The 21,483-nt window shown below is 60.1% G+C and overlaps 1 protein-coding gene across 1 annotated transcript in view; it reads right to left on the reverse strand.

Annotated features, from left to right (window-relative positions):
• Positions 1-3,350: 3,350 nt before the first annotated feature.
• CD82 (CD82 molecule) overlaps positions 3,351-21,483 on the reverse strand; it is a 50,637-nt gene continuing 32,504 nt past the window's right edge. The window contains exons 4-10 of the mRNA XM_014792507.2: positions 20,909-20,981; positions 16,023-16,147; positions 15,786-15,860; positions 7,467-7,568; positions 4,863-5,063; positions 4,528-4,611; positions 3,351-4,262 (exon numbers count right to left, since the gene is read on the reverse strand). Of these exons, the coding sequence (XP_014647993.1) occupies positions 4,185-4,262; positions 4,528-4,611; positions 4,863-5,063; positions 7,467-7,568; positions 15,786-15,860; positions 16,023-16,147; positions 20,909-20,981 (738 nt within the window). The 3' untranslated portion in view covers positions 3,351-4,184. The remainder of the gene's footprint in view (positions 4,263-4,527; positions 4,612-4,862; positions 5,064-7,466; positions 7,569-15,785; positions 15,861-16,022; positions 16,148-20,908; positions 20,982-21,483) is intronic.

Raw genomic sequence — 21,483 nt, forward strand, 5'->3', positions numbered from 1 at the left:
AAAAGTTAGGGCCACGGTCTGACAACACAGCAGTGCCCGGGGAGTCCCGGGAAATCTGGGGCGGTGGCAGTCAGCGGAGGCCGGAGGTCCCTTTAGAGGCAGAGCCGGGGGCTCCAGGCCTGGCCGCGGTGCTCTCCCGCTGCGAGGCCCGGGACACGCCTCAGAGGTGGACATGCCTGCGGAAGCAGACTGGGGAATCCAGCCCACCCCCTGAATAACTTCTGGCATTTTCTCCATCTTCTGTAAAGTATTTTGCGAACACAGCATTGAGCCCACCCCACTCTCTGTGGCCCAGGGCCACACAGGAAGAGGGAGGGCGAGCTGGGCTCAACCCCAGGCCCCTGGCTCCCGATGACAAGAAACTGATGAAGAGCCACCCTGAGGACTCCCTGAACCCTCCCTGAGGGTGCAGCTGGGAGGGGCCCCCACACGAGGACAGGACCGTGAAGACAGGCCAGGGAGAACCTTCCATACTCCCCTCCCGGCCCTCTGCCTGCCCGAGACGGAGGTGGCCAAGGCCCTGGAGGGGACCTGCAGCTGACACCCCTCCCTGGTCCCATGTCAGCTGGAGGTCAACAGGTGGCTGGGACAGCAGCTACCTCAGGTCTCCCTGGCCGCACACCTTCTCAGACCCCTAGCCTCAGCCCAGCGGCCCGCGCGTCGGGGCCTGACCCACCAGATTTCACCCTTGGTTCTTGCCCAGCTAGCACCTGCTGCTGCTGTCTGGGGAGGGGGCTTTCGGCTTCTTGGACCATCCCGGCCCCCCATTCTTCCCACCTCCAAGGCCTCGGGGGGTTGCGGAGGAGAAGTGTGCATGGGGGAGAAAGGGGCCCCCAGTTTCTCTGTGCTCATCTGATTGCTGGCCCCGCCCAGGGTACTGTCCCCAACTCCAGGGCCTGATGGAACCTGAGGGATGGCCAGGCAGAAACCCCTGTCTGGAGCACCCAAGGCCCCTCCTGCCTACTTCTCCCCGGGTGCCACGCTGGGGGCTCCCAGCTGCAGGTGTCACTGAATGGGATGAAGGCTCCGCCATGCGGCAGCCAGACTCTCCTGCCACCCACCCCGCAGGGCCCTGTGCTCCTCAGTCCCCACCTCCTGTATGACCCTCATGCCCTCCGCTGCCACGGACAGAGACCGGAAAGATGTCTGCTCAGCTGGGAGCACTGTGAGATGGGCAGAGCCACGGGGAACAGCTGCTCACTCCGGTTTGGGGTTCCTGGGGGGCCGGGCACCTAGCTGAGGGCTCCACATCCTCCACGTCACCTGAGTCTCACCAGGCCTGTCAACGTCCCAGCGTTCAGATGAGGAAAGGGAGGTCCAGGAGGCGAAGGGGCGTGCCAGGGGTCGTGCGGCTGTGAAGTACCAGAGCCTCCATTTGAACTCAGGTCTGCCCGGCCCAAAAGCTGAGCCCTTCTCAAGACAAAGAGGGGGGTGGGTGGCCTCGAACCCCGCCCGAGACCTAGTGATGTGGGCACCGAGGGACCTCCAAGCTGAGTCAGACCCATCCCCACCGCACACAGCTCCAAGTCCAGCTGAAGGCCCAGAGTCCCCTTGTCTGCAGCCAGATGACCAAGGTATGGCTCCCGGCTCCTCTCAGTAACAGCGGAGTGTTGGGGAAATGATTTAACTTCCTGTTCTTCATTGTCCCGTCTGTAAAATGGGGATAACAATGAACACGCGCCTCATAGGATTGTACTGAGTAAATCAGTTAATACATGTCCGTGGGACCAGTCCAGAGCAAGTGCAGAGTGCCAACAGCTGTGTAAAACTGTCGCCCAGTTGTTGCACGTCTTCCCAGTCCCTTCTCGGCAGACGGCACAGCTTCTGTCGTCACTGCCAATAACCAGCACGAGGCCAGGCACACGGTAGCTCATTTACGCTTTTCGCTCCAGTCATGAAGGGCTATCAGGTTTGTGTGTGTGAGGGTGGTCTTGAACCCTAGATTCCAGATAGCCACATTCTTCCTAGTAGCTAGGCATGAGGGAACCTTGGGAAATGAGAGCTATACAGCCAACGAAGGTTTCCTTTTTTGCCTTGACCACCAGGAAGCTCAGAGGCAAAATTATATATGGTTCAACTAAACAATGAGAGCTGCTCAAGGATGGTAACTGCTTTCATTTTGTATTCCAACCAGATGGATGGATAGTGCTGAGTTGAGAAGGATTCTGAGGCTGCAATGAGTGATATCAGCCGCAAGCATGGCCAGGGTGCATTGGGGCTAAGGAAACGAGAGCAAGGATCCATTAGTGACGTCTGCTGTGAGCACAGCCATGGAGAGCACACTATGGGCCTAGCAGGCACGGGCCACCACCCGGGTGGGCCACTTGGCTGTGTTTATTTCATCCACGTCTACACTTCCTCTCACATGTATATTTTCTCTGTTATGTTTTATATTTTATTACATCTACTGCCTTTGGGGAAGGAGGCAGGCTGTAGGTAAAATCAGCTGGCACGGCTTTCCTGGGAGCCCTCAGCAGAGAGTTCCTGACTGGGGCAGAGAGCAGCCCCGGAGCTGAAGGCTTCCTCAGCCCCCAGTCTCGTGCCCAGTGCCTCCCGCAGGCCTGAAAGTGGACGTGCCCTGGATTTCAGCCACGGAAAGCTTCTTGCAAGAAATTCATTAGGTTCAGACCGAGAGTTAGACTGTCACTAAGGTTTGCCCTCTCTTTCCTCACTGAGGACAAGCTGTCTGGCCCGGGACGCCCCCTCAACTCCTTCTCTCTTTGGGGAGCGTCTGTGGCTACATCTTATCAGGGCCTAAGGATCTAAAGCAACCTTTGTCCCCAGCCAAGATCGGCCACCTCAGAATTCCTGAGCCCTGGAATCTGCATTTTCACCAGCGCTCCCACTGGAGTGAGACCCACAGGCCTGGGGCGACCGGGAACAACTTTGGGGTCCTCAGGCTCTTCGGCTGGGGCAGCAGCGCCACCTGGTGGTCCTGCTGGAACACCTCACCTTACCCCCTCACATTTCTTTAATGCATAAATGTTTCCTTCCTTTGTACAGAGTGGATGCTCTAGAAAGAGGCCACGTTTATCCTGTGGCTTCACTCACCCCCCACCCAGCCCACTTCTGTGTCCCTTCTGGGGTCACCTGTACCCTGGTCTCAGAGGCAGGAACCTAGAGGTATGATCGACACCTGGTTCCGCACACAAATCAAACTGCAGCCGCGCCAGCAGCCAGGCAGACGGACCAGGGCCGGGCATCACACTCCCCAGGCTTAACAGGGGGCCGGAGATGCCGAGAAAGGGCGCCCCCCTCTCCTGCAGACCCAGCCACTCTGCTCACCCTGGCTCCCTCCGCTCGGCCCCTCCTCCACCCCTGAAGCAGCGTCCCCACCACAGCAGGCTGGATTGTTACAAAGCCTCTTTAATCAAGTCAGTTGTCAAATCTCGAGCGTCTTTTACAGAACTCTGCACGGAGCCCCTCCCCACTTCGCTACAAGGCACAGCCTCACCCACCCACTCCCGGGGGCGGAGGACAGGAGAAGGCTCGCTCCCTTCCCTGGACAGCTCGGGGTCCAGGCGAATGCAGGGCCAGCTGGGTGCCACGCCCCGAGGGTGCGCCCCTCTGACTCCCTCAGCAGCCCAGGGCCAGGCCAGACCCCTTCGGCCCAGCTCACCTGGACGCTGCCGCCACGTGGTGGCCAGGCGGATCTGAGCTGCCTGGGTGGGCCCGGGTCAGGCCTGGAGAAGGGGTGTCTCTCCCAAGTCAGGTAAAGCCCACCCTCTCCCACCACCTTTAATGAAGATGTGAAAACCAAATACATAAGCATCAAAGTGGAAAACGAGTTGACCCACGCAGTGGGCAGTCCCTGATAGCCCCAGGCGCCTGATCCACCCCCACCCCGGTTTCTAATACATTTCCCCTCCACACTATATACAGCCCTGAAAGCAGGGAGAAACCCAGCCCACCTGCGCAGGGGTGCTGCAGACAGCATCTGCTCGGAGCTGCCAAGAGAACCCTGCAGGCAGGGAGCAGAGGAGCCACGGAACAGCCGGGCTCAAAGCCGGAGGCAGACAGACAGGGAGAGGGGTCCAGGCCCCAGAAAGCCCCCCACTTCCAGCCAGCACAGGACGGGCAAGGGGCCTCGGCAGTGAGGGGGGAGGCGGGCCTGGAGGAGGGAGCCAGGGAGCCCCGGAGCCCGAGGCTGGGGGACGGGCAGGGAGCTGGGGACAGCGGCTGCCTCAGTACTTGGGCACCTTGCTGTAGTCTTCGGAATGGATGTGCCGGCACAAGCAGACAGACAGGAGCACCCCCAGGAGCTGTGGAGGGAGAGGGCGAGTCAGGCTGGTCCCCCAGAGGCCCCGGAGCGGCATCTCGCCGTCCAGGTCCACACACGGGTTTCCTCCAGATGAAGTGGATCCTCAATGAGGGCCTCATGACCAGCCTGGGAGTCGGGCGGCAGAGGGGCCAGGGAGGGACGGTGCTCGGGCCGGGCTCGCCGCAGGGCCTCAGCCTCCCCAAGAACATGAGCGGAGCAGGGACAATCCGAGAGGACGGAGTGTGGGGAGGGCGGGGGGGACCCACCTCAATGACAGCGATGCCCACGCACACGCCCAGGATGACACCCAAGTTCTCCTGCAGCCACTCCTGCACCTTCTTCATGCAGCCCTGCGAGGGACAACACGGCCACGTCACCCACGTCACCCACGCCACATCGCCCACTCCATCACCCAGAATCGCCAGGAGGGGCCCCCAGCCCAGAGGGCCCACGGAGAGGGGTCTGCATGCTCCTTGGATGGATAAATGACAAGGAACAGATGAATCAAAGGCAGGACAGCTGAGTGGAGGGAGGAAGAGAGGAGCGGCAGGCCAGGCCAGCCTGGGCGTCCCGAGTGTCTGAACCCCCGGCCCCCACACACCTCCGTGTACACGGGCCAGAGCTCGGGGTTGTTGCCGCTCTGGCTTGTGTTGCTCGGGACCTCGCAGAAGCCCTTCCTCTCCAGGAGGTTGTCATCGCCCTGGCTCTTTTTGCAGGAACAGGGGAAGGTGACGTTGGTGCGATTCATGAGCTCGGCGTTGTCCGTCCAGTTGTAGGAGCTCTGCCAGCCGCAGCACTGTACCTGCAGAGCGGGGACAGGCTGCTCGTGCCAGGCCGCTCCGGGGGCCGCCTCCCGGGTCCCAGCCACACGGTGGGATTAGAGTCGGGGTCTCACTCCGGCTTTTGTGAGCCACAGGAATTTACAGGGGCTTTCAGGAAACACGCACCATAAACCACGAACATGGTAGGAAGCAAAAATCAGGACCACAAAAATATAAAGCGGAATAGGAGGGAAGTTCAAGTGGAAAGACAGAACGGAGGGGTGTGGGACGCAGGGAGGGCAGACGGCATCTGGTTATGATGGTGAGGTCTGGAGTCAGGCTCCTGGGTTCAAATCCCAGCTCTGCCACCAGCCAGCTGCTCAACTTTGGGCAAGTACTAACCTCTGTTTCCTCATCTGCAAAATGGGGGCAACAAAGATCCCTAACTCACAGGGCTGTTAGGACTAAATGGGTCAAGGCAGGCAAAGTGCCCAGCCCAGGGCTTGAGAACAAGGGAAGGCCAGTCCTACTTTCAGGTGCCAGAGTTGAGATTTGGCTCTGAGCTTCCTGGTGGCCAAAGCAAAAAAGGAGACGTGGTCAATTCTGCCTTTTTAGCAGAGAAAACGCTCTAGTTCCAGAGGCAAAGAAAGCCTTTCTGGGCTCCGTGTGCTAAGTGGGGTCTCCATGGGTCTCATGAAGGGGACCCCAAGAGGCTTCAGATCAATAACATCTGGGCTTGAATTCCGAAAGGATTGGGATCCCAGGGGCTGGGCCTGGGCTGGAAATGCCCTGGAAAGGTGAAGGGGAGGCGGGTGCCTTCAAATCCTGGCCCCGCCCTGTGCGTGGGAAGCCGAGGCACTTCTCTGAGCCTTGGTTTCCTCATCTGGAGAATGGGATGATGCCAGCACTATGCTGGGGGCCCTGGGAGGATCAATGGGCCGGCGCAGGTGAGCTGGCGCCCCCACCTTCTTCCTCCCCATCTCAGGGCGGCGAGCGGCCAGCAGGGGGCATGCCAAGCACGCTCAGGCTTCCCGGCTGCAGGCGGTTCCCAGCCCAGGTTTCATTTTTGATGCTGCAGATGCCCAGCTGCCTGGTCTCTGGCAGAAAGGCTGGCCCTCTGGGGGGCACTCCCAGCCCTCCCGCACCCCAGCAACGTGAGGCAGCTTTCCCTGGCCCTTCCCCACACAGGCAGAGCCCTCCTCTCCAGGCCCTGCCCTGACGCGGGCCAAGGTCGGTCCCCAGCCACCACCCCCGTCCAGTGCTTGTGTGACTAATAAAACACCACCGCCAACGCGGCACACGGTCATTTATGGACTCATCCCCGTGAGCGGGGAGCCGTGGCTCCACTCTGTAGAGAGGAAACTGGGCCCGCAGGTCTGGACAGGGAGCGGCGGGTCGGCGTCCCAGCCCTCGGGGCCTGCGCACCGTCGGCCCCCAGCCGCCGTCTCGAGCAGCGTCTGACAGGCGTCAGAAGCGTCCAGAGGCCTTGCCTGCTCAGGATCCCCCAGCCAGTCCACTACCTCCCACGGCGGGGCGCTCACCACCTCCCAAGGCGGGGCGCTCACCACCTCCCAAGGGACCCCTCTCCCCCAGGCCCCTTGCAGGGTGGCGCCTGGTCATCCCGGGACATCCGCCTCCCCCTGAGCTTAGCAGTCGTGGGTCAAAGCAAAGGTGTGACGGGGCGTCTTCCTGTGTGCGCCCAGCCCCCCGCCCCATGGCCCTCCCCCAAGGCAGCAGGGCCTCAGTGACCACTGTGCCCAGCGCCCTCACGGGAGAGAGGACCAGGCTGCGGCCCAGAGAGGGCGGGTCCCCGCCAAGAGCACACAGCATCTGGGACCACGAAACGGGGGACAGCCAGGACGGATCGCTGAGGTCGATTCGTGTGTGTGGCGGTGGGGTCACCACCAAGGCCGGCTGGGAACCCAGTGGGACAGTCAGTCCGTCAGTCAGTCGGTCTGTCTCTCTGTCACTGAGGTGGAATACACATACACTAAGCACACTAATTCAGCCTGATGAGTCTCTACACACATGCGAGTATAACCGCCACCTGGATCAAAGTTTGGATAGAACATTCCTTTCACCCCAGAAGGTTCCTCCCCTAGAGGTCACCTCCACTTGGACTCGCGTCAGCACATCAGCCTGGCACCCAGTCCCGTAACGCCCAGGGCGGAGCCCCCCACTCCCCCACCCGGCCTGAGATGAGAGGGCTGAGAGCTGCCCCCTCTCTGGCCCCAGCTGGGACACCGCGAGCCGCGGAGCAGCGTCCAGGTCCCTGGGCCCCGAGCAGGGACTCTGGTGGCGGCCGGGGTGCCAGGAGGGGACTGCTCAGGAGCCCCCGCCCCATCAATCACACGCTCACGTACAAACCCGCTAGCACGTCCTCCATCAGGCGCACCTGGGCCCACGGACGGCCAGACAGACACGCAGACACACGGCCACCCTACCTGAGCCTGCACGTAGTCCCAGGCCTCCTGCAGGCTGTCATCCTTGTTGTCCCTGTAGTCCCGGATGAGCTGGATCACGATGTCGCTCATCTGCTGCTTCACCTGCAGAGGGAGAGCAGGAGCAAGGTCAGATTCCCCGGACCCGGCTCCACCTCCGGTCACATCTCCTGAACCGGTCCCCAGCCCTGGGGACGCGCTCACGGCATTTCACCGTCCGTTCCAACCCCTTCCCTGGCACTCCCTGGGTGCCAGCCCCCTGCGGGTCCCAACGCTAACCCAGTGTAGTCAGGGCCATCCCCTCCCGCCCTGCTGTCTGTTCGGCACTCAGTAGCCATGTGACTTTTTAAACACGAGTCTTTCCATGTTGCTGTTCCAGTGGCCTCCTACCATCCTCAGGACAAACGCCAACGTCCTCTCAGTGGCCCACAGGCTCTACTTCATTTGGCCCCTGCTCTTCTCAGACCTTGTTTTCTCTGTTCTTGCTTCCACTGCTTCAACTACACAGGCCTCCTTGCTGTTCTGTGCTAGGCACGCTGCCTCAGGGCCTTTGCACTTGCTGTTCCCGCCTTCTGGGATTCTCTTCCTCGAAATATTACCATGGCTCTCTTCTCCACTTCCTTCAGGGCTCTGCTCAATTGTTACTGCCTCAGAAAGGCCTTCCTGGACTACCCTACAGAACACCAGCCCTTCTCCATCCCCTCCCAGGCCTCCTGATCCCGCAAGGGTTCTTTGTAGCATCGGCATTACACGCTCATCTGTTCTCAGGATTTATCGTCTTTCTCCTCCACATCCCCCACCGTGCTCAGGACGAGGAAGAGTGAAGTATCTGCTTTTCCCTAATTCCACGAGAAAACACTGATTCACAAAGAAGGCAGACGAGGGCTGCAGGAACAAAAGGGTTCTGCCCCAAAGGCCCCTCACTGGGGATCTTGGCAGGAAGCAGTCAGCTGTGCAGAGAGACGCAAACCCGAAACCTGCCGAGAGCTGTCGAAAGCGGAGAACAGGGCCTCCCTCGGCCCGAGAAGCCCGGCCCCAGGTGTGGGGGCCTCTGAGAACCAGCCCCGGCCGGCCCCCACCCCGGCCCCTCCCGTGGACTTTGCTCAGGCGCCTTCCCCTGCATGATGGACTGGTCACCGCCACCTGCTGGGGCTGTGGATCCCAGGGCGAGGGGCCCGACAGGGGCAGGGGCACCCAGGGGACAGCCGCGCCCCCGCCCCTTGGTTGCTGAGAAAGGGGAATTGGGGAGACGGGACAGGTGCTTCCAGGCTCAGAGCCTGGCTCGGAACCCTGCAAGCAGGGCTTCCGCCAGCTCCCCACAGGCTGCCCGCGCACGCTGGGCTCACAGAAGCCACATCCTCCGGATGGACCTGCGGCCCCGGCCCTTCACTCACCCTGCGAACCCAGCCCCCCTCCCGGCAGCCCCGCCCCAGGACTGCTCTCTGCCGGCTCCCTCTCGATAAAACTCTTGCATGATCATTTTTGTGTTGCTGGCACAGTGCGCTACAACTTACAAAGCCTTCCCACCAGTAACAAATCACAATAGTGGCTAACTTTTATCAACAGCTTGTCGCTACCAACTCTGTGCTGAGCACTTTTAATGCGTTATCTCCCTTTAATCCTCACAGCAGGCCTGTGGTCTATGTATTGACTTCATTCCCTCTTTATAGAGATGCAGAAAACGAGGCCCAGAGAGGTGAATTAACTTGCCGCAGGTCACACAGCCAACATCCGGAAGAGCTGAGGTTTGGACCCAGGCTTGTCCGATTCCAGAACCCCAGTTTTTACCCATGAAGCTCTATCAGCATTTAAAGCACATGGCCACACCGTGAAGGAGGTGGGAGCAGTTTTAAGGAGGGCCGAGAGAAGCTAAGTGGTTTGCCCATGTCACACAGCTAGGGTTGTCCATCTGCAGGTCTTGGGTCTTTCTGCCCGGACCATCTCTGCTCCACCTCTAACCCCCAGTGACAGATGATCCCCGAGCCGTGGAAAGGGGGGGTTCCCCAGAGGCATCGGCATGCAGAGCCGCCTCCCTCACATCCTCCCCAGCCACCGTCCCCCGCCGACCGAGGCCCTATTTATACCCCAGTGTGGCTGCCACAGCAGCCCAGACTTCCTTGTTTCAGGCCCCCTGAAATGAGAAGGTGATGGAAGCTGGGTGGTTTCCTTTGAGGCTGGGTGGTTTCCATGGAAATGCCACATCATCCTCCAGCCCAAAATGTGGCTGAGAGGCACAGGCAGGCACGGGGAGCAGGGCTGCAGGGGCTGGGTCAGCTTGGGGCCGATGCCTTAGGATCCCAACGCCCAGGAGGCCGTGCTGGGAGCCCAGGGAGGTCACCCTGGCAACAGGAAGATGCTGAGACCAGGAGGAGGAGAGAGGGAGGGCGGGACGATGCTCGCCCTCTCAGTGCATCCCTGCAGGGGCCGCCTGCGGCATCTGCCTGCCCTGCACCCATTATCTCTTCTTCTTGAAACAGGAACTCCTTTCCTTAGGGGAAAGCCCCCCTCCATCCCTCCCTGTGGCTGGGAAGCCCTGTCCCCTCGCTGCCATGGGCAGGCAGAGACCCAGGCTGCCACTTAGTGCCTTCCACACCCTGGGCTCAGCGAGAGGTTCAGGGACGGGTACGTGACGCAGGGTCACACACATGGCCTCTCTTTCCGCTAATCTGGCGGGATGAGGGAGAGGTGCTGGTGGCCGCCTCCGGCTCCACAGGGGACAGCCTGCCTGAGAAGGGAGCCAAGGGAGGAGAGCAGGGCTGAGGGATGGAGAGGAACAGAGTTCTAGTGGCAGCCTTTGGAAACCTGGAAACCTGGATCCAGCTGAGCCTGCAGCCAGCCTGGCCAGTTTCAGTCGGGTTACTGTCACACGCAATCAAGAGTCCTGCCCTGGACCGGCTGTGTAATTCACAGCCCAGTGCAAAATGAAAACACAGGGCCCCTTGTTTAAAAGCGGTTAAGAATTTCAAGACAGAAGCAGCAGAGCATCAATCGAGCATGGGACCCTTCTAAGTGTGGGACCCTGCGTGACTGCTCGGGCTGCACGCCAAGGAAGCCAGCCCTGGGCCTGCCCGGTACCATCCTCCCCATTTCCCAGAAGAGAAAACTGAGGCTCATTGAGTCAGAACTTCCCAAGATCGCATAGCTAGCAAGCAGCAGAGATGAGCGTAACCCCGATACCTGCAGCTCCAGAAGCCTGAGATCTCAATCACAGCAAGCCACTCACTGGGTGACTTTACTCCCCCCACCCCCCCAATGCTGTGCTTGTATTTCACTGGTGGTGTGACTTTTCACAGAGAGGCAGAACTAGAAGCGAGTGTTGAATCCAGCGTATCACCCAAATGTAAGAATCCTTCCCATACTTTTCCAGGCTCGGCTTAAATGCTCCCTGTGATGGGGAACTCAGTACCTCACAAAAGAGCACATGGCAGGGTTGGGAAGACTCTGGATACAAGCAATTCACTTGAAGCTGAGCCCAAATGACTTCTACCCATTAGTGTTGGCTCTCATCCTCCCCTCCTCCCAAGTCCCAGCGGGGATCACACGGAACAAGCAGATCGCTCTCTCCCAGGACAAACACTGTTCAGATATCTGAGACCAGACCACGTCTCCCTCTACGCCCTCCTCCCCCGGGTAGCCCCAGGCTCCTGTGACGGCTCTCTGGGACGGTGTTCAGACCTCCCTGCATGCTCCGATGTGTCAGGCTGCCCCTTATAATGAGTGGCCCAAGTGCCATGTAATGGACCCACATCTTCTGTCCTCTCCCCGGGTCCCCACAGGAGCTGTTTCCAAATGCTTTGAGCCTTCATTCCCGGAATCCTGTTAGGAAGGTGGCCCTTGCCATGGGGAACGTGAAGGGGGTGGTGTATTCACTCTTAGTGAGTCTTTCCTGAAAGCCGGGCTGCTGTCTACACAACCAGTGGCCCAGGACTCAGCAGGAGGCCCCCTCACGTCCCCTGAGCCCTAAGCTCCCTGAGGGCAGGGCCTCAGTCAGGCCAGCGCCCAGCAGGGACCCCAGAGTCTCCGTCCTGCCCCTCTCTGTGATCCCTTCTGGAAGGCCAGCCTGGACGCCTCTTCCCTGTCCTCAAAGGACGTCCCCCGTCCCCTCTCTGTCCTGGGTCTGGCCGCCTCCCCCAGGGCCGGCAGAAACTCAAGCCCGTGGACCAGGAGGTTTCCATCGCGGTGAGCAGATGACTCACAGGACCGCACTGCCCTCTGGGAACCCGTTCTGCCACCTATGCCTCAGGACGTGTGCACGCTGGGCATCTGGAGCTTCCTGGTGGGACAGGGAAGGGGGGTCCACCTCTCTGCGGAGCACACAGCAGTCCAGCCCGGCCACCGTCAACGCCCCCACCCCACTTCCCCCCAGACCCCGCGACCCCCTTCCCCTCCAAGCTGCCAGCCCTCAGGCCTTCTGCTCGAGCCGCTGATAATGCCTCTCAGAGCCTCACCGCAGCAGGCTGTTAGCGGAATGGCCAAAGCCAGTGCCCAGAGCATCGTAGGAAACATACGCCCACTCCCTTCCTCCTGACCCTCTCCCCTCTCCACTGTCTGGAGAGGACAAGTCAGCATCCCAGAGAGTCAGAGCTGGGAACGGCCCAAGAGGGCACCCGAGGCTCAGAGAGGCTGGGTAACTTGTCCAAGGCCACACAGCAATCAGCGGCAGACCCCCCCAGAACACAGGGTCCCTGAATCCCAGAGCTGGGCTTTGCCCACGAAATGGAGGCTGGAAACGGCCAGAGGAATCTTAACTTCACACCCAAATCCTGGTCCCCACAGCCCTGGCTAACACTCACGTTAATACTGATGATGACAGGAGTGCTGCCATTTACTGGGCCCTTGCTAGGCATTAACGAAGTTACTAATGGCGACAATGACAATCACTTGCAGTGATGCGGGCCAGCATCTGCTCGGGGCCAGGCGCCACGTCTGCTGCGCCCTCCCCTAGGGCACCGCTCGGCATCCTGGGCACAGCGCTGCCGGCACCGAGGAGCGCTGCCATCTGAGGACCGGGCTGGGGTACGTGCCACACCCCGCCGCCTCTCCCGTTTATAACTCCCGAGGGACCCTAAATGGGGTTTAAAAGGCCGTAAATCGCCTCGCTTCCGTTCAGGTTGGATTTTGCCACCAGATGAGCGGCAGACGGTGGCTGTGGTTTTCAGAGTGGTCTGTGGAGCTGAGAACTGCAGATAAGGGTGTGGACCTGTACGGTTACCGCCATTAGACAGAGGGGGCCACCGAGGCACAGAGGGCCGCGGAACGTGCCCAGGTCTCAGAGCAGGGCTTCCAGCACGGGCAGCTCGGCTCTGGGGTCGAGGCCCCGGCCTCGCTCTCTGTTTTATAAAAGTGGTGCGGTCGGTGCTCACTGCAGCCCTAGCCGGGCTGACGGGGACCCGGGCTTGAGAGGGCACGGGCCTGGCTCAGGTCCCAGCCTCCCCCGTCACTGCCCTGGGACAGCAGGGCAGGAAGGACAGACCACAGCCCGGGAGACCACCTCAGGGGAACCCGGGGCTCAGTCCTTCCCACCTGCCCAGGAGGCCTGGAGCGCGGGAAAGAGCCGGCCCACGGCCTGTAAAAGGCCTGTTTCCTCCAGGCTCCAGCGAGTCCCACCGCCCCAGCTGGGCCCCATCTGCAGGAATAAACACCACCAAGGGTATGTTTAGTCTTCCCCTGGGATTTACAATGTGCTGGGAAAGAAAAAATAAATCATTCACTGCAACTCGGGCAACAGAGTGGCGCCAGGACTTCCCCAGCAGCCAGGAAATTTCCCCCTGCCTTCCAGAAGAGGAGCCGGGCGGAGGTGAGGTGGGCTGGGACCAGGGGCGTGAGGGGCGGGGTCTGGGGGTGCAGGAGGCAGAGGAGAGAACAGGGGGCCAAACAGTCTGGACTGGAGACCTGGTTCTCCAAACAAGGCCCGCTCGGGGCTGGGGGACGCCTCTGAGGCGCGGCTCCCGACGGTCAGCCAAGCAGGGATTATACCAGCCGGTGGGGAGCAGCGCGGGGCAGAGGGAGACGGGGCCCCACGTCAGAGGGATCAGGACGGAAATCCCTCTGTTGCATCGAGTTGTGTGTGACTGGCCAACAGTCACTTTGCTGTCCTGGGCCTCAGTTTCTTAAACTGGAAAATGCTCGTAAAACTGAAATTTGTGTCAAGTTCCTAGCTCTACCCCTGGCACATGGTTAGTGTCCAAAAGATGGGCGCCTTCTTTATTACTGTGAGATAGGGAAACACACAGGGTGTGAGAAGGTGGGCTTCCCAAGACCCTGCAGAGTCACAGAAACCAGCTCACCGGGGTCCAGTTCTTATCCACCCGGATTATAACGTACCCCTGACTGGGTCCCAGATAAGCTCCAGGCACCCAAGGGCAGAAAGGAAGACCTGATCCTACAACCCTTCCATGGGGCAGCGAGTTTCCCTCCCCTCAACACTGCCGTCCTGTCTCATAGCCAAGCGAGGTTCCTTTCATCTACTGAAACCACTATTTCCTCTTTTGCCTTGGCAGCCAGGAAGCTCAGTGTTCAAACTGACCCTTAGCTACCATATCTCATCCCCTGGCTTCAGGAATAATGGTCTTCCTCTCTCTCAGTGTGCATTCTGATCTCTCTCATTTTGATTTTAGTTACCCTGTGCTTATGTTGGAAGTCAGCTCCAATTCTCCTGGGAAACAGGCTGAGTGTGGATTATAAATAAGTCAAGCAGATTCAGGTAGGAACCACCACAATGAAAATTTCATCAGCATGAACCCAGAAGCCAGGCTGCCTGGGTTCAAATCCTGGCTCTGCCGCTTACCAGCTGTGTAACCTTTGGCCAAGTTGCTTAACCTCTCTGTGCCTTAGCTTCCACATCTGAAAATGAGGGTATCCACACCCAGGATCCCAGAGGACTGCTGTGAGGAACAAGTACGGGGAATGCAGTCTGAGCGCAGCATTTAGTACCAGGCTTGTTCCAAGTTCTAGTAAGCGGTGGTCGTTGACGTTGGTGGAACGTTTTCTCCGCTCCCTTCTAAGAGGGATCTGGGCAACGTGACCTTCACGTGGTGAAACGCAGGAGCCCACCTGGCCGCCAGCTCCGCCACCCCCATGGGGGGACAAGAACGGTATAGCCCTGGGGGACGGCTGGGACCCGGGCCGCGTGCAGTGGGGTCTGGAGTGGGTGAGCTCCGGGCTAGCCTCGGGGAGCCTACGCTCACCTGGCCTGGCCACTGACTGCTGGGTGCCCCCCACCCCACCTGTCGGATGGGGACTCTCACCCTGCCTTGCGAGGGCGCGGGGAGGGTCAGCAAGAGAATGAAGTGAAGTGGCCAATGCCGTATTCAGTACACGGTGTGGGCCGAACCCCCCTTAGGGATGCTGGGCTTCTAGGACTATGACTGATGTTGCTATTGTTATTCATTTCTCTGAGCATCTGGTTCCCTGTCGACTGAATACTCACAGTGCAGAGCTGTGTGGATGGGACGATGTGTGTAAAGCTTCTAGAAGATACCATGTGCACACAGTAGGTGCTCCATAAATGATAACTGTGACAGTCACAATCAACTGGCTCACCCAACAGCCATTCCCGGCTCCCTTTTCTCTTGTGCCTCTGTCTTTCCAGTCTGAAAGCTGGATCCTCTCTGTTTCAGCCTCCCTTGAAGCCAGGGGTGCCTCTGTAACCCAGTCAGGGGAAGATGTTGGAGGACTTGCTTCTCTGATCAGAGATGGCCATGGCTGGCACTGCCCCTTTCCCTTTCTTCTGGCCACAGCAGCACAGATGTTGTGCTGGTGCTGTGGCAGCCATCTTGTGACCATGAGGTGAGTGGCATGATGCAGTGAGTGGCACGATGAGGATACTGAACAGCCAGCCAGAAGCACAGTCTCTGAGCTTCCAAACCCTACTTCTGGTTAAGCCAACAACACATCTCCTTAGAGTTTAAGCCACAGTCAGCCTGATTTTCTACTCCATAAACCAAGCACTTGCTGTGTTTTACTAAGATAACCTCACTGGATTCTCACAGCAACCTTGAGAGTTAAATTTATTATTGTCTCCAGTTTACAGAAGGTGGAACAGGCACAGAGAGGCAAGCAACTTCCCCACGGCCACACAGCCAGAAAGTGGTGGGGTAGAGGCGAGTTCAGACCCAGCAGTGACTCGACCCACAGACACTGCCTTTTTCTCTAACATTCCACACGTGATCCCAGGGCACTGGAGGCCCGGGAGGCTGCCTTGGCACCCACTGGGCTCGTCTGTGACAGCTGAGAGGCCTTCTGTCCATCCCCCACCCTCAGAGGCAATGCCCTGCGTGGCAGGTCCAGTCCAGGCGGGGGCGGGGAGGGAGGGGTGCTTACCTTGCCCATGTTGAAGTAGAGGAGGACTCCAGCCGTGACCTGGGCGACGAAGATCAGGAGGAGGAAGGTGATGTACTGGGGACACAGAGCAGGCACAGAGTCAGCTGCGGGTCCCCCACCAGGTGCACCGCCCCACCCGCCTCGGGAGATGCTCCCACCCCGTCTGGGCCAGTGCGGGGCTCAGGCCCCCTGGGCTGGGTGCCGGGGCTGGCAGGCGGTGTGGAGGGCTGTACTCACCAGGCCCAGCAGACAGCGGACCTCCCTGACCGTGCCGAGGCAGCCCAGGAAGCCCATGAGCATGGTGACGGCCCCCACGCTGACGAAGACGTAGGCCACCACCTTGAGCCCGCCCGACGAGGTCTCTGCGGGACGATTCAGCCATTGAGTGCAAAATCAGGGGCAGGGCCCCGCGGTCTAGGGCGGCTCCCGAATCCCCTCCTGGGCGTCGGGGCACTGGGGTCAGACCCTGGGAGGAGCCTGGGAGCGGCCTCCCCGGATGGCCGCGACTTCATCTATCCTGACGCATGCCTGCTTTAGTTTCTCTCCTGAGCACTTTCAGCATTGAAAAGACTACCTTTTGCTGATTTTTCTGGCTTGTTGTCTGCCGCCCCCACAAGAACGTCAGCTGGACGAGGGCAGGACTTCGGTCCCTGCTGGACCCCCGGCCCCCAGAGCAGATCTGGCCCAGCGAAGTGCAGCACGAGCATCTGCTGAATTCACGAACCGCAGACTGGCCGGTCCTGCCGGGCCACAGACCTGAAAGGCTGCCCTCCTCCTCGTCCGTGTAATAATAACCGCCAGCAGCTCTCACCCACTCTCGGGGCCCCGGGGGCTTCACACACCGTCTCCCACTCTGGCACGACTCTGCCTGCTGGGCCCATTTCACAGAGGAGGAAACTGAGGCCCAGGGAGGTGCATGGGCAGGGCCAGCGCTGGGATGTGGAAATGCGCAGACCTCCAGCACCACGCGCCTTCCATTGACGCTCGGGGCACACATGGTGACACGGGTGTGACACTTGTTCACTGAGTCAACCAACAAATCCACACCAGGCGCCCACTGTGTGCCAGACACGGTGCCAGCGGCTGGGGACACAGAAGTCAGACTGATGAGGTCCACAAGCCAAGAAGCTGACAGCCGGTGGGATGTGCCGGGGGGACAACAAGTCAACAGTACGGATCTTCCGGTGTGAGAAGGGCCATGGAGACACCGAAGCCACTAGTGGAGAGGACTGTGGGGCAGGGAGGGGGTGGGGAAGGCTGCTCTGAGCAGGTGATATTGGAGCTGAGACGAGAACGGAGAAGTCGACCAAGTGAAGATTGAGGGAACAGCATTGCAGGCAGGGGAACAGCAGGTGCAGAGGACTGCGGAGGAGTGAGCTTGAAGCTTGTGTATTTGAAGAACGGAGAGAAGGCGAGGAAGAAGGGACCAGCGTGAGGGAGAGGAGAGTCTGACAGGCGATGTGCTCGAGGCGTAGAGAGAGGGGCTTGAGGGCAAGAGACCCTCTTCAGGGCCACAGGCGGACAGAGCCTAGAGGGCGGAGGTCAGGAGTTACATCAGGGCCCTTGACCAGCATCTCCCATTGACCAACAGATCACACAGGGCAAAGGTCGTGTCCACCTCCAGCCCCTCAGGCTGGGGTACACTCTAGCCAGGAGCTGACATGCAGGGAGGGCCGGTGGCTGAGCACTCGCGGAGGTGGCCGGGCCAGGATGTCTTCAGGCTGGAGACAGCCTGGAGCGCATCCGTGATCAGAGGCCTCTCTCAGGGATGCAGATGCCGGGTCCATCACAGCCGGACAGATGTCCCTGGGCGACCGCCTGGAATCTGCATTCTGAGTGTGCTTCCTACTGACTCGGGCACGGCCGGGGCCGACACAGCTGGCCCTCAGCAGGGAGAACACGGGCCGGCTCTCCGGGCCACCTCGGAGAGGATCCCCGCCTCGGCCACCGAGGGGGCGTCAGCGCCCTTCAGGAGTAACTACAGAGCTGGAGAGTGGGCCGGTAGGAAGGCCTGATCCAGTCCACTTCCTGCTCACACACAGAACGTTCTGGAGCTCAGGAAGAGCCCCGGCCAGCCCTCCCCGCCTCAGGGCGCCAGGGCAGGGCTGCCTCAGCCCAGCTCCTCACAGGAGCCCCCAGGATGCCGGGCAGAGACCCCCTGGGGTGAATGTGGGGGTTCCTGGCCCTGAGCTGCCCTTTCATTCCAGCCCTCCCCACCCTGGCTCTCAGCAATCACCAGGGCAGGCGGCGGCCGGCAGAGTTCACTTCTCCTCAACTTCCTGGGTTGGGGCTCCAAGTCTGCCCAATGACTACGCCCAGAAAAACAGGACTGGCAGGGCCTGGAAACCCGCTGTGCCAGCCCACACAGGGCCCTTATCGGAACCGTCCTGCTTAATTTCCACAACAGCCACGAGGGTGGCTTTACATCCTGACATGCCCCTCAGGGCCCCGAGGCCCAGAGAAGCTAAGGGGCCACCCAGGTGCCCAGCAGGCCCTTCCCCTGGAGGCCAGCGAGCGGGGGGGTCTCGGTTTCTCAGAACATTTCGTCGATACCAGTCCCTGTCCTCAGGGTCTCAGCTGGCCCTGGTCCTGACGCAGGAAGGGGACGCGTGATATCCCGAGGCAGCCCACCCACGGTGCGTGGCAGAGACATCTCCGTCTGACTGGGCCTGGCAGGTTCCAGCCAGGTGGGGAGGAAGTGGCCCAAACTGAAAGGGACTGAGCACCACGAGAAGTGGGTTCTAATCCCAGCTCTGCTGCTCTCGGGCAGGCCATCTTCTGGCCCCTATTTCTTTCTCTGTAAAATGGAACTAAATCCTACTTCTTAAAGACGTTATAAGGATTAAATGGTATTAGAAACTTCTTAACAACCATTATGCAGGGTTTACTATTCACTAGGAGCTGCTCTAAACTCTTTCCAGATATTAACTCATTTAATTTCTCGCAATAACCTTATGAGGTGCATTCTGTTACATTCCCCTTTTACAGATAAAGAGGCACAGAGAGGTGAAGTGACTTGCCCAGGGTCACACAGCATGTAGGTAGCAGAGCCAGGATTTGAACCGTGGCAGTCTGGCTGCAGTCTGTGCCCTTAACCACTGCGCTTGCGTCCTCTTGTTAAGGCAGGATTGCGTGGCATGCCACAGAACCCTGCAGTACAGGGGTTTGGGGTATGGGGTGCTCTGGAGCTCTGCCACCCGGTTCACACCCCAGCTCCCCCACCTTCTAGCTGTGTGCCCTTGGACAAGTGACTTGCCCTCCCTGTGCTTCAATTTCTTCCACTGTACATGAGGATGGTAACGTCTAGCCCGACGGTGAGGATTCCATTAGGTAAGGGAAGAGCTGTCACGCAGGCCTGGCACACAGTAGGTCAGGAGCCCTGGGCCCCAGCTCTGACCTCACTTGCTGTGTGACTCTCAGCAAGTCTTTTTCCCCTTCTCTGAACCTATAGTGACTAGGCTAGCAGATCGGTGTTTCTGAACCTGGCTGCCTAGGAACCACCGGGGCAGCTTTTTAAAAACCACAGTATTCCTGGCCCCCACCCACACCAATGGAATCAGATCCCTCGGGGGCGGGGGGGGCCGGGTCCTGATATTTATCAAAACACCCTGGGTGCATCTAGGGGCCTCTTAAGTCAGGCCTGATTCTCAGACCTAAACAGGGAGCGGGGAAGGCGTGGCAGGCGGCTCCTGGCGCCCCGGGGCAGGGTGCAGAGGGCACAAAGGCTGTGGGCGGGCTGGGCCTCCAGACTTTGCCCTGTGGCACCGTGCCTGCTGGGTGTGGGCCACGGCCCAGGAAGCAGGGATCCTGGGCCCGGTCAGGGCCGAGGAGGATGTGTCCCGTGTTCGGAGGGTGTGGGGAGCACGGGCACCCGGCTGAGGGAGGAAACCCACCCCCCAGCCCCAGAATGGGGGAGCAGTTCACGGCGCCCCAGAAGGAAGCAGGACTGACAGGTCTGAGGCTGCATCGGATGTGTCTGGAGGGTGGATCATCCTTGCCTCCCTTCACATCTGAGGGGAGGCCAGGTCCCCTGGGAACACAGCGACAGGTGTGGCCCCTCCGTCACCCGTCCTAGCCTGGTTCCGTTTTATTCAAATCGAGCAGCTGTCCTGGGCCTGAGTCCAAACCTGCTGCTCTGGGCAGCTGCTGCGGGGGAAGTGAGCCGCGGATGCGCTTGCTGAGAGGCGTGGCGTCAGGGTGCCAGTTGGGGCCCTCTCTCTCCCACTACAGAGGGCCACGAGAGATCAGTGCTGCAAGCCTGGCAGGCTTCCTGGAGGAGACTGTGAGTACACCTGTAAGGGCTCTCATCATCCAGGCACGAGTGCCTTGGGCTTCTTTCCTCCTGCTTCTACAGGGCGAGAGAAGGGGCTTCCACGCTGTGGCTCACCCCACCACTGCAGCATTTCAGACCAAAGCTCTCAGGGTTCAAGTCCCACACCTGTCCCTCAGGAGCTGTGTGAACTTAAGCAAGGGCCGTAACTTCTATGAGCCTCCTTTCTTCACTTGTAAGGCAGGAATAGAATAGCTCCGACCTCACAGGGCTGAGGTGGGATTAAGACAATTTATATGTGCAGAATGCTCGGCCCCGGGCCTGGCACATAGCGAGCATGCACGATGGAAGTCGGGCCTGGTACCCTTCTCACCAGAGCACAAGCCCGACCCACCTCACTGGTGCCGGGTGCATAGTAGGCGCTTCATCGACACCTGACATCTGTCAATCCCGGCCCTGTCTTACACCTCTCTGAACTGGGAAGGAGGGACCATTGCCCACATTTGGCTGACCAGGCAAATGGAAGGGGCGAGAACATAAGAGGCTTTCACAAGGTCAGGGCTGAGCGAAAGGCAGGATGGGGGAACAAGCGCCCCTCATCCCCCAGGGTTCTCTAGACAACAGCAGCTTTGTTTGGGGAGCGAGAGAAGATTCTTTCCGGAAACCCCTGCAGAGGGGCCCACAGCAGAGCGGTCAGCAGTGGGACCTGGGCAGGACCCTGAGGTCAGCTGAGAGAGTGACCAGCTTGGAGGCTAAGGCACTTGTGGGAGGAGCCATGCCTGCTGCCCCGGCTGTCCCTGTTGTCCCCCCACCCCACAGAGCCAGCCAGGGAGGGGGGTCAGCGGGTCCTTACGCAGGACAGAGATGAAGCTGCTCCTGTCGGCCAGGATCCACACCCCGAAGCCCAGGATGACCGCGCCCAGGATCTGCAAGGACAAGGGGGCAGTTAAGGGGGGCCCGAGAGCGGGTAGAGTGAGAGGGCCCCGCCTAGCTGCCCCTGCAGCCCAGGCCAGGGGGACCCAGGGGAGCCACCTCCATCCTTGCCCAGCCCAGGATGTCAGGGTGGCCTCAGGCCCCAAACCCCAGTCCTGGTACCCCAGAAATCCAGACAGTGTGAGGAGTCCCCCCATCTCCCGTCTCCCCCCCCACGCCCATGCATGGTCAAACCAAGCCTGCGGGCTTTGTGGGGCGCCGCCTCCTAGCAGGGTACCCTCCTACTTCATCTCCTGGCCCTTTCCCATGTCATCACCTCCACCCTAGCCCAGCTCGGGGGCTGGAACTTCCCAAACACACTGGGGAAGACCCTCCATGGACTTGAACATCAAGCCCACTTAGATGTCCCTCAGAGCTCAGCTCCCAGGCCTCCGTCTGCAGGAGCCTTCCTGACGGGAGGGCTAAGGGGCTCCCACTCTGTGGCAACCACGGTGG

This window comes from Ceratotherium simum, chromosome 34, assembly GCF_057802395.1.
Source record: "Ceratotherium simum simum isolate JZ-2026a chromosome 34, ASM5780239v1, whole genome shotgun sequence".
NCBI lineage: Eukaryota > Metazoa > Chordata > Mammalia > Perissodactyla > Rhinocerotidae > Ceratotherium > Ceratotherium simum.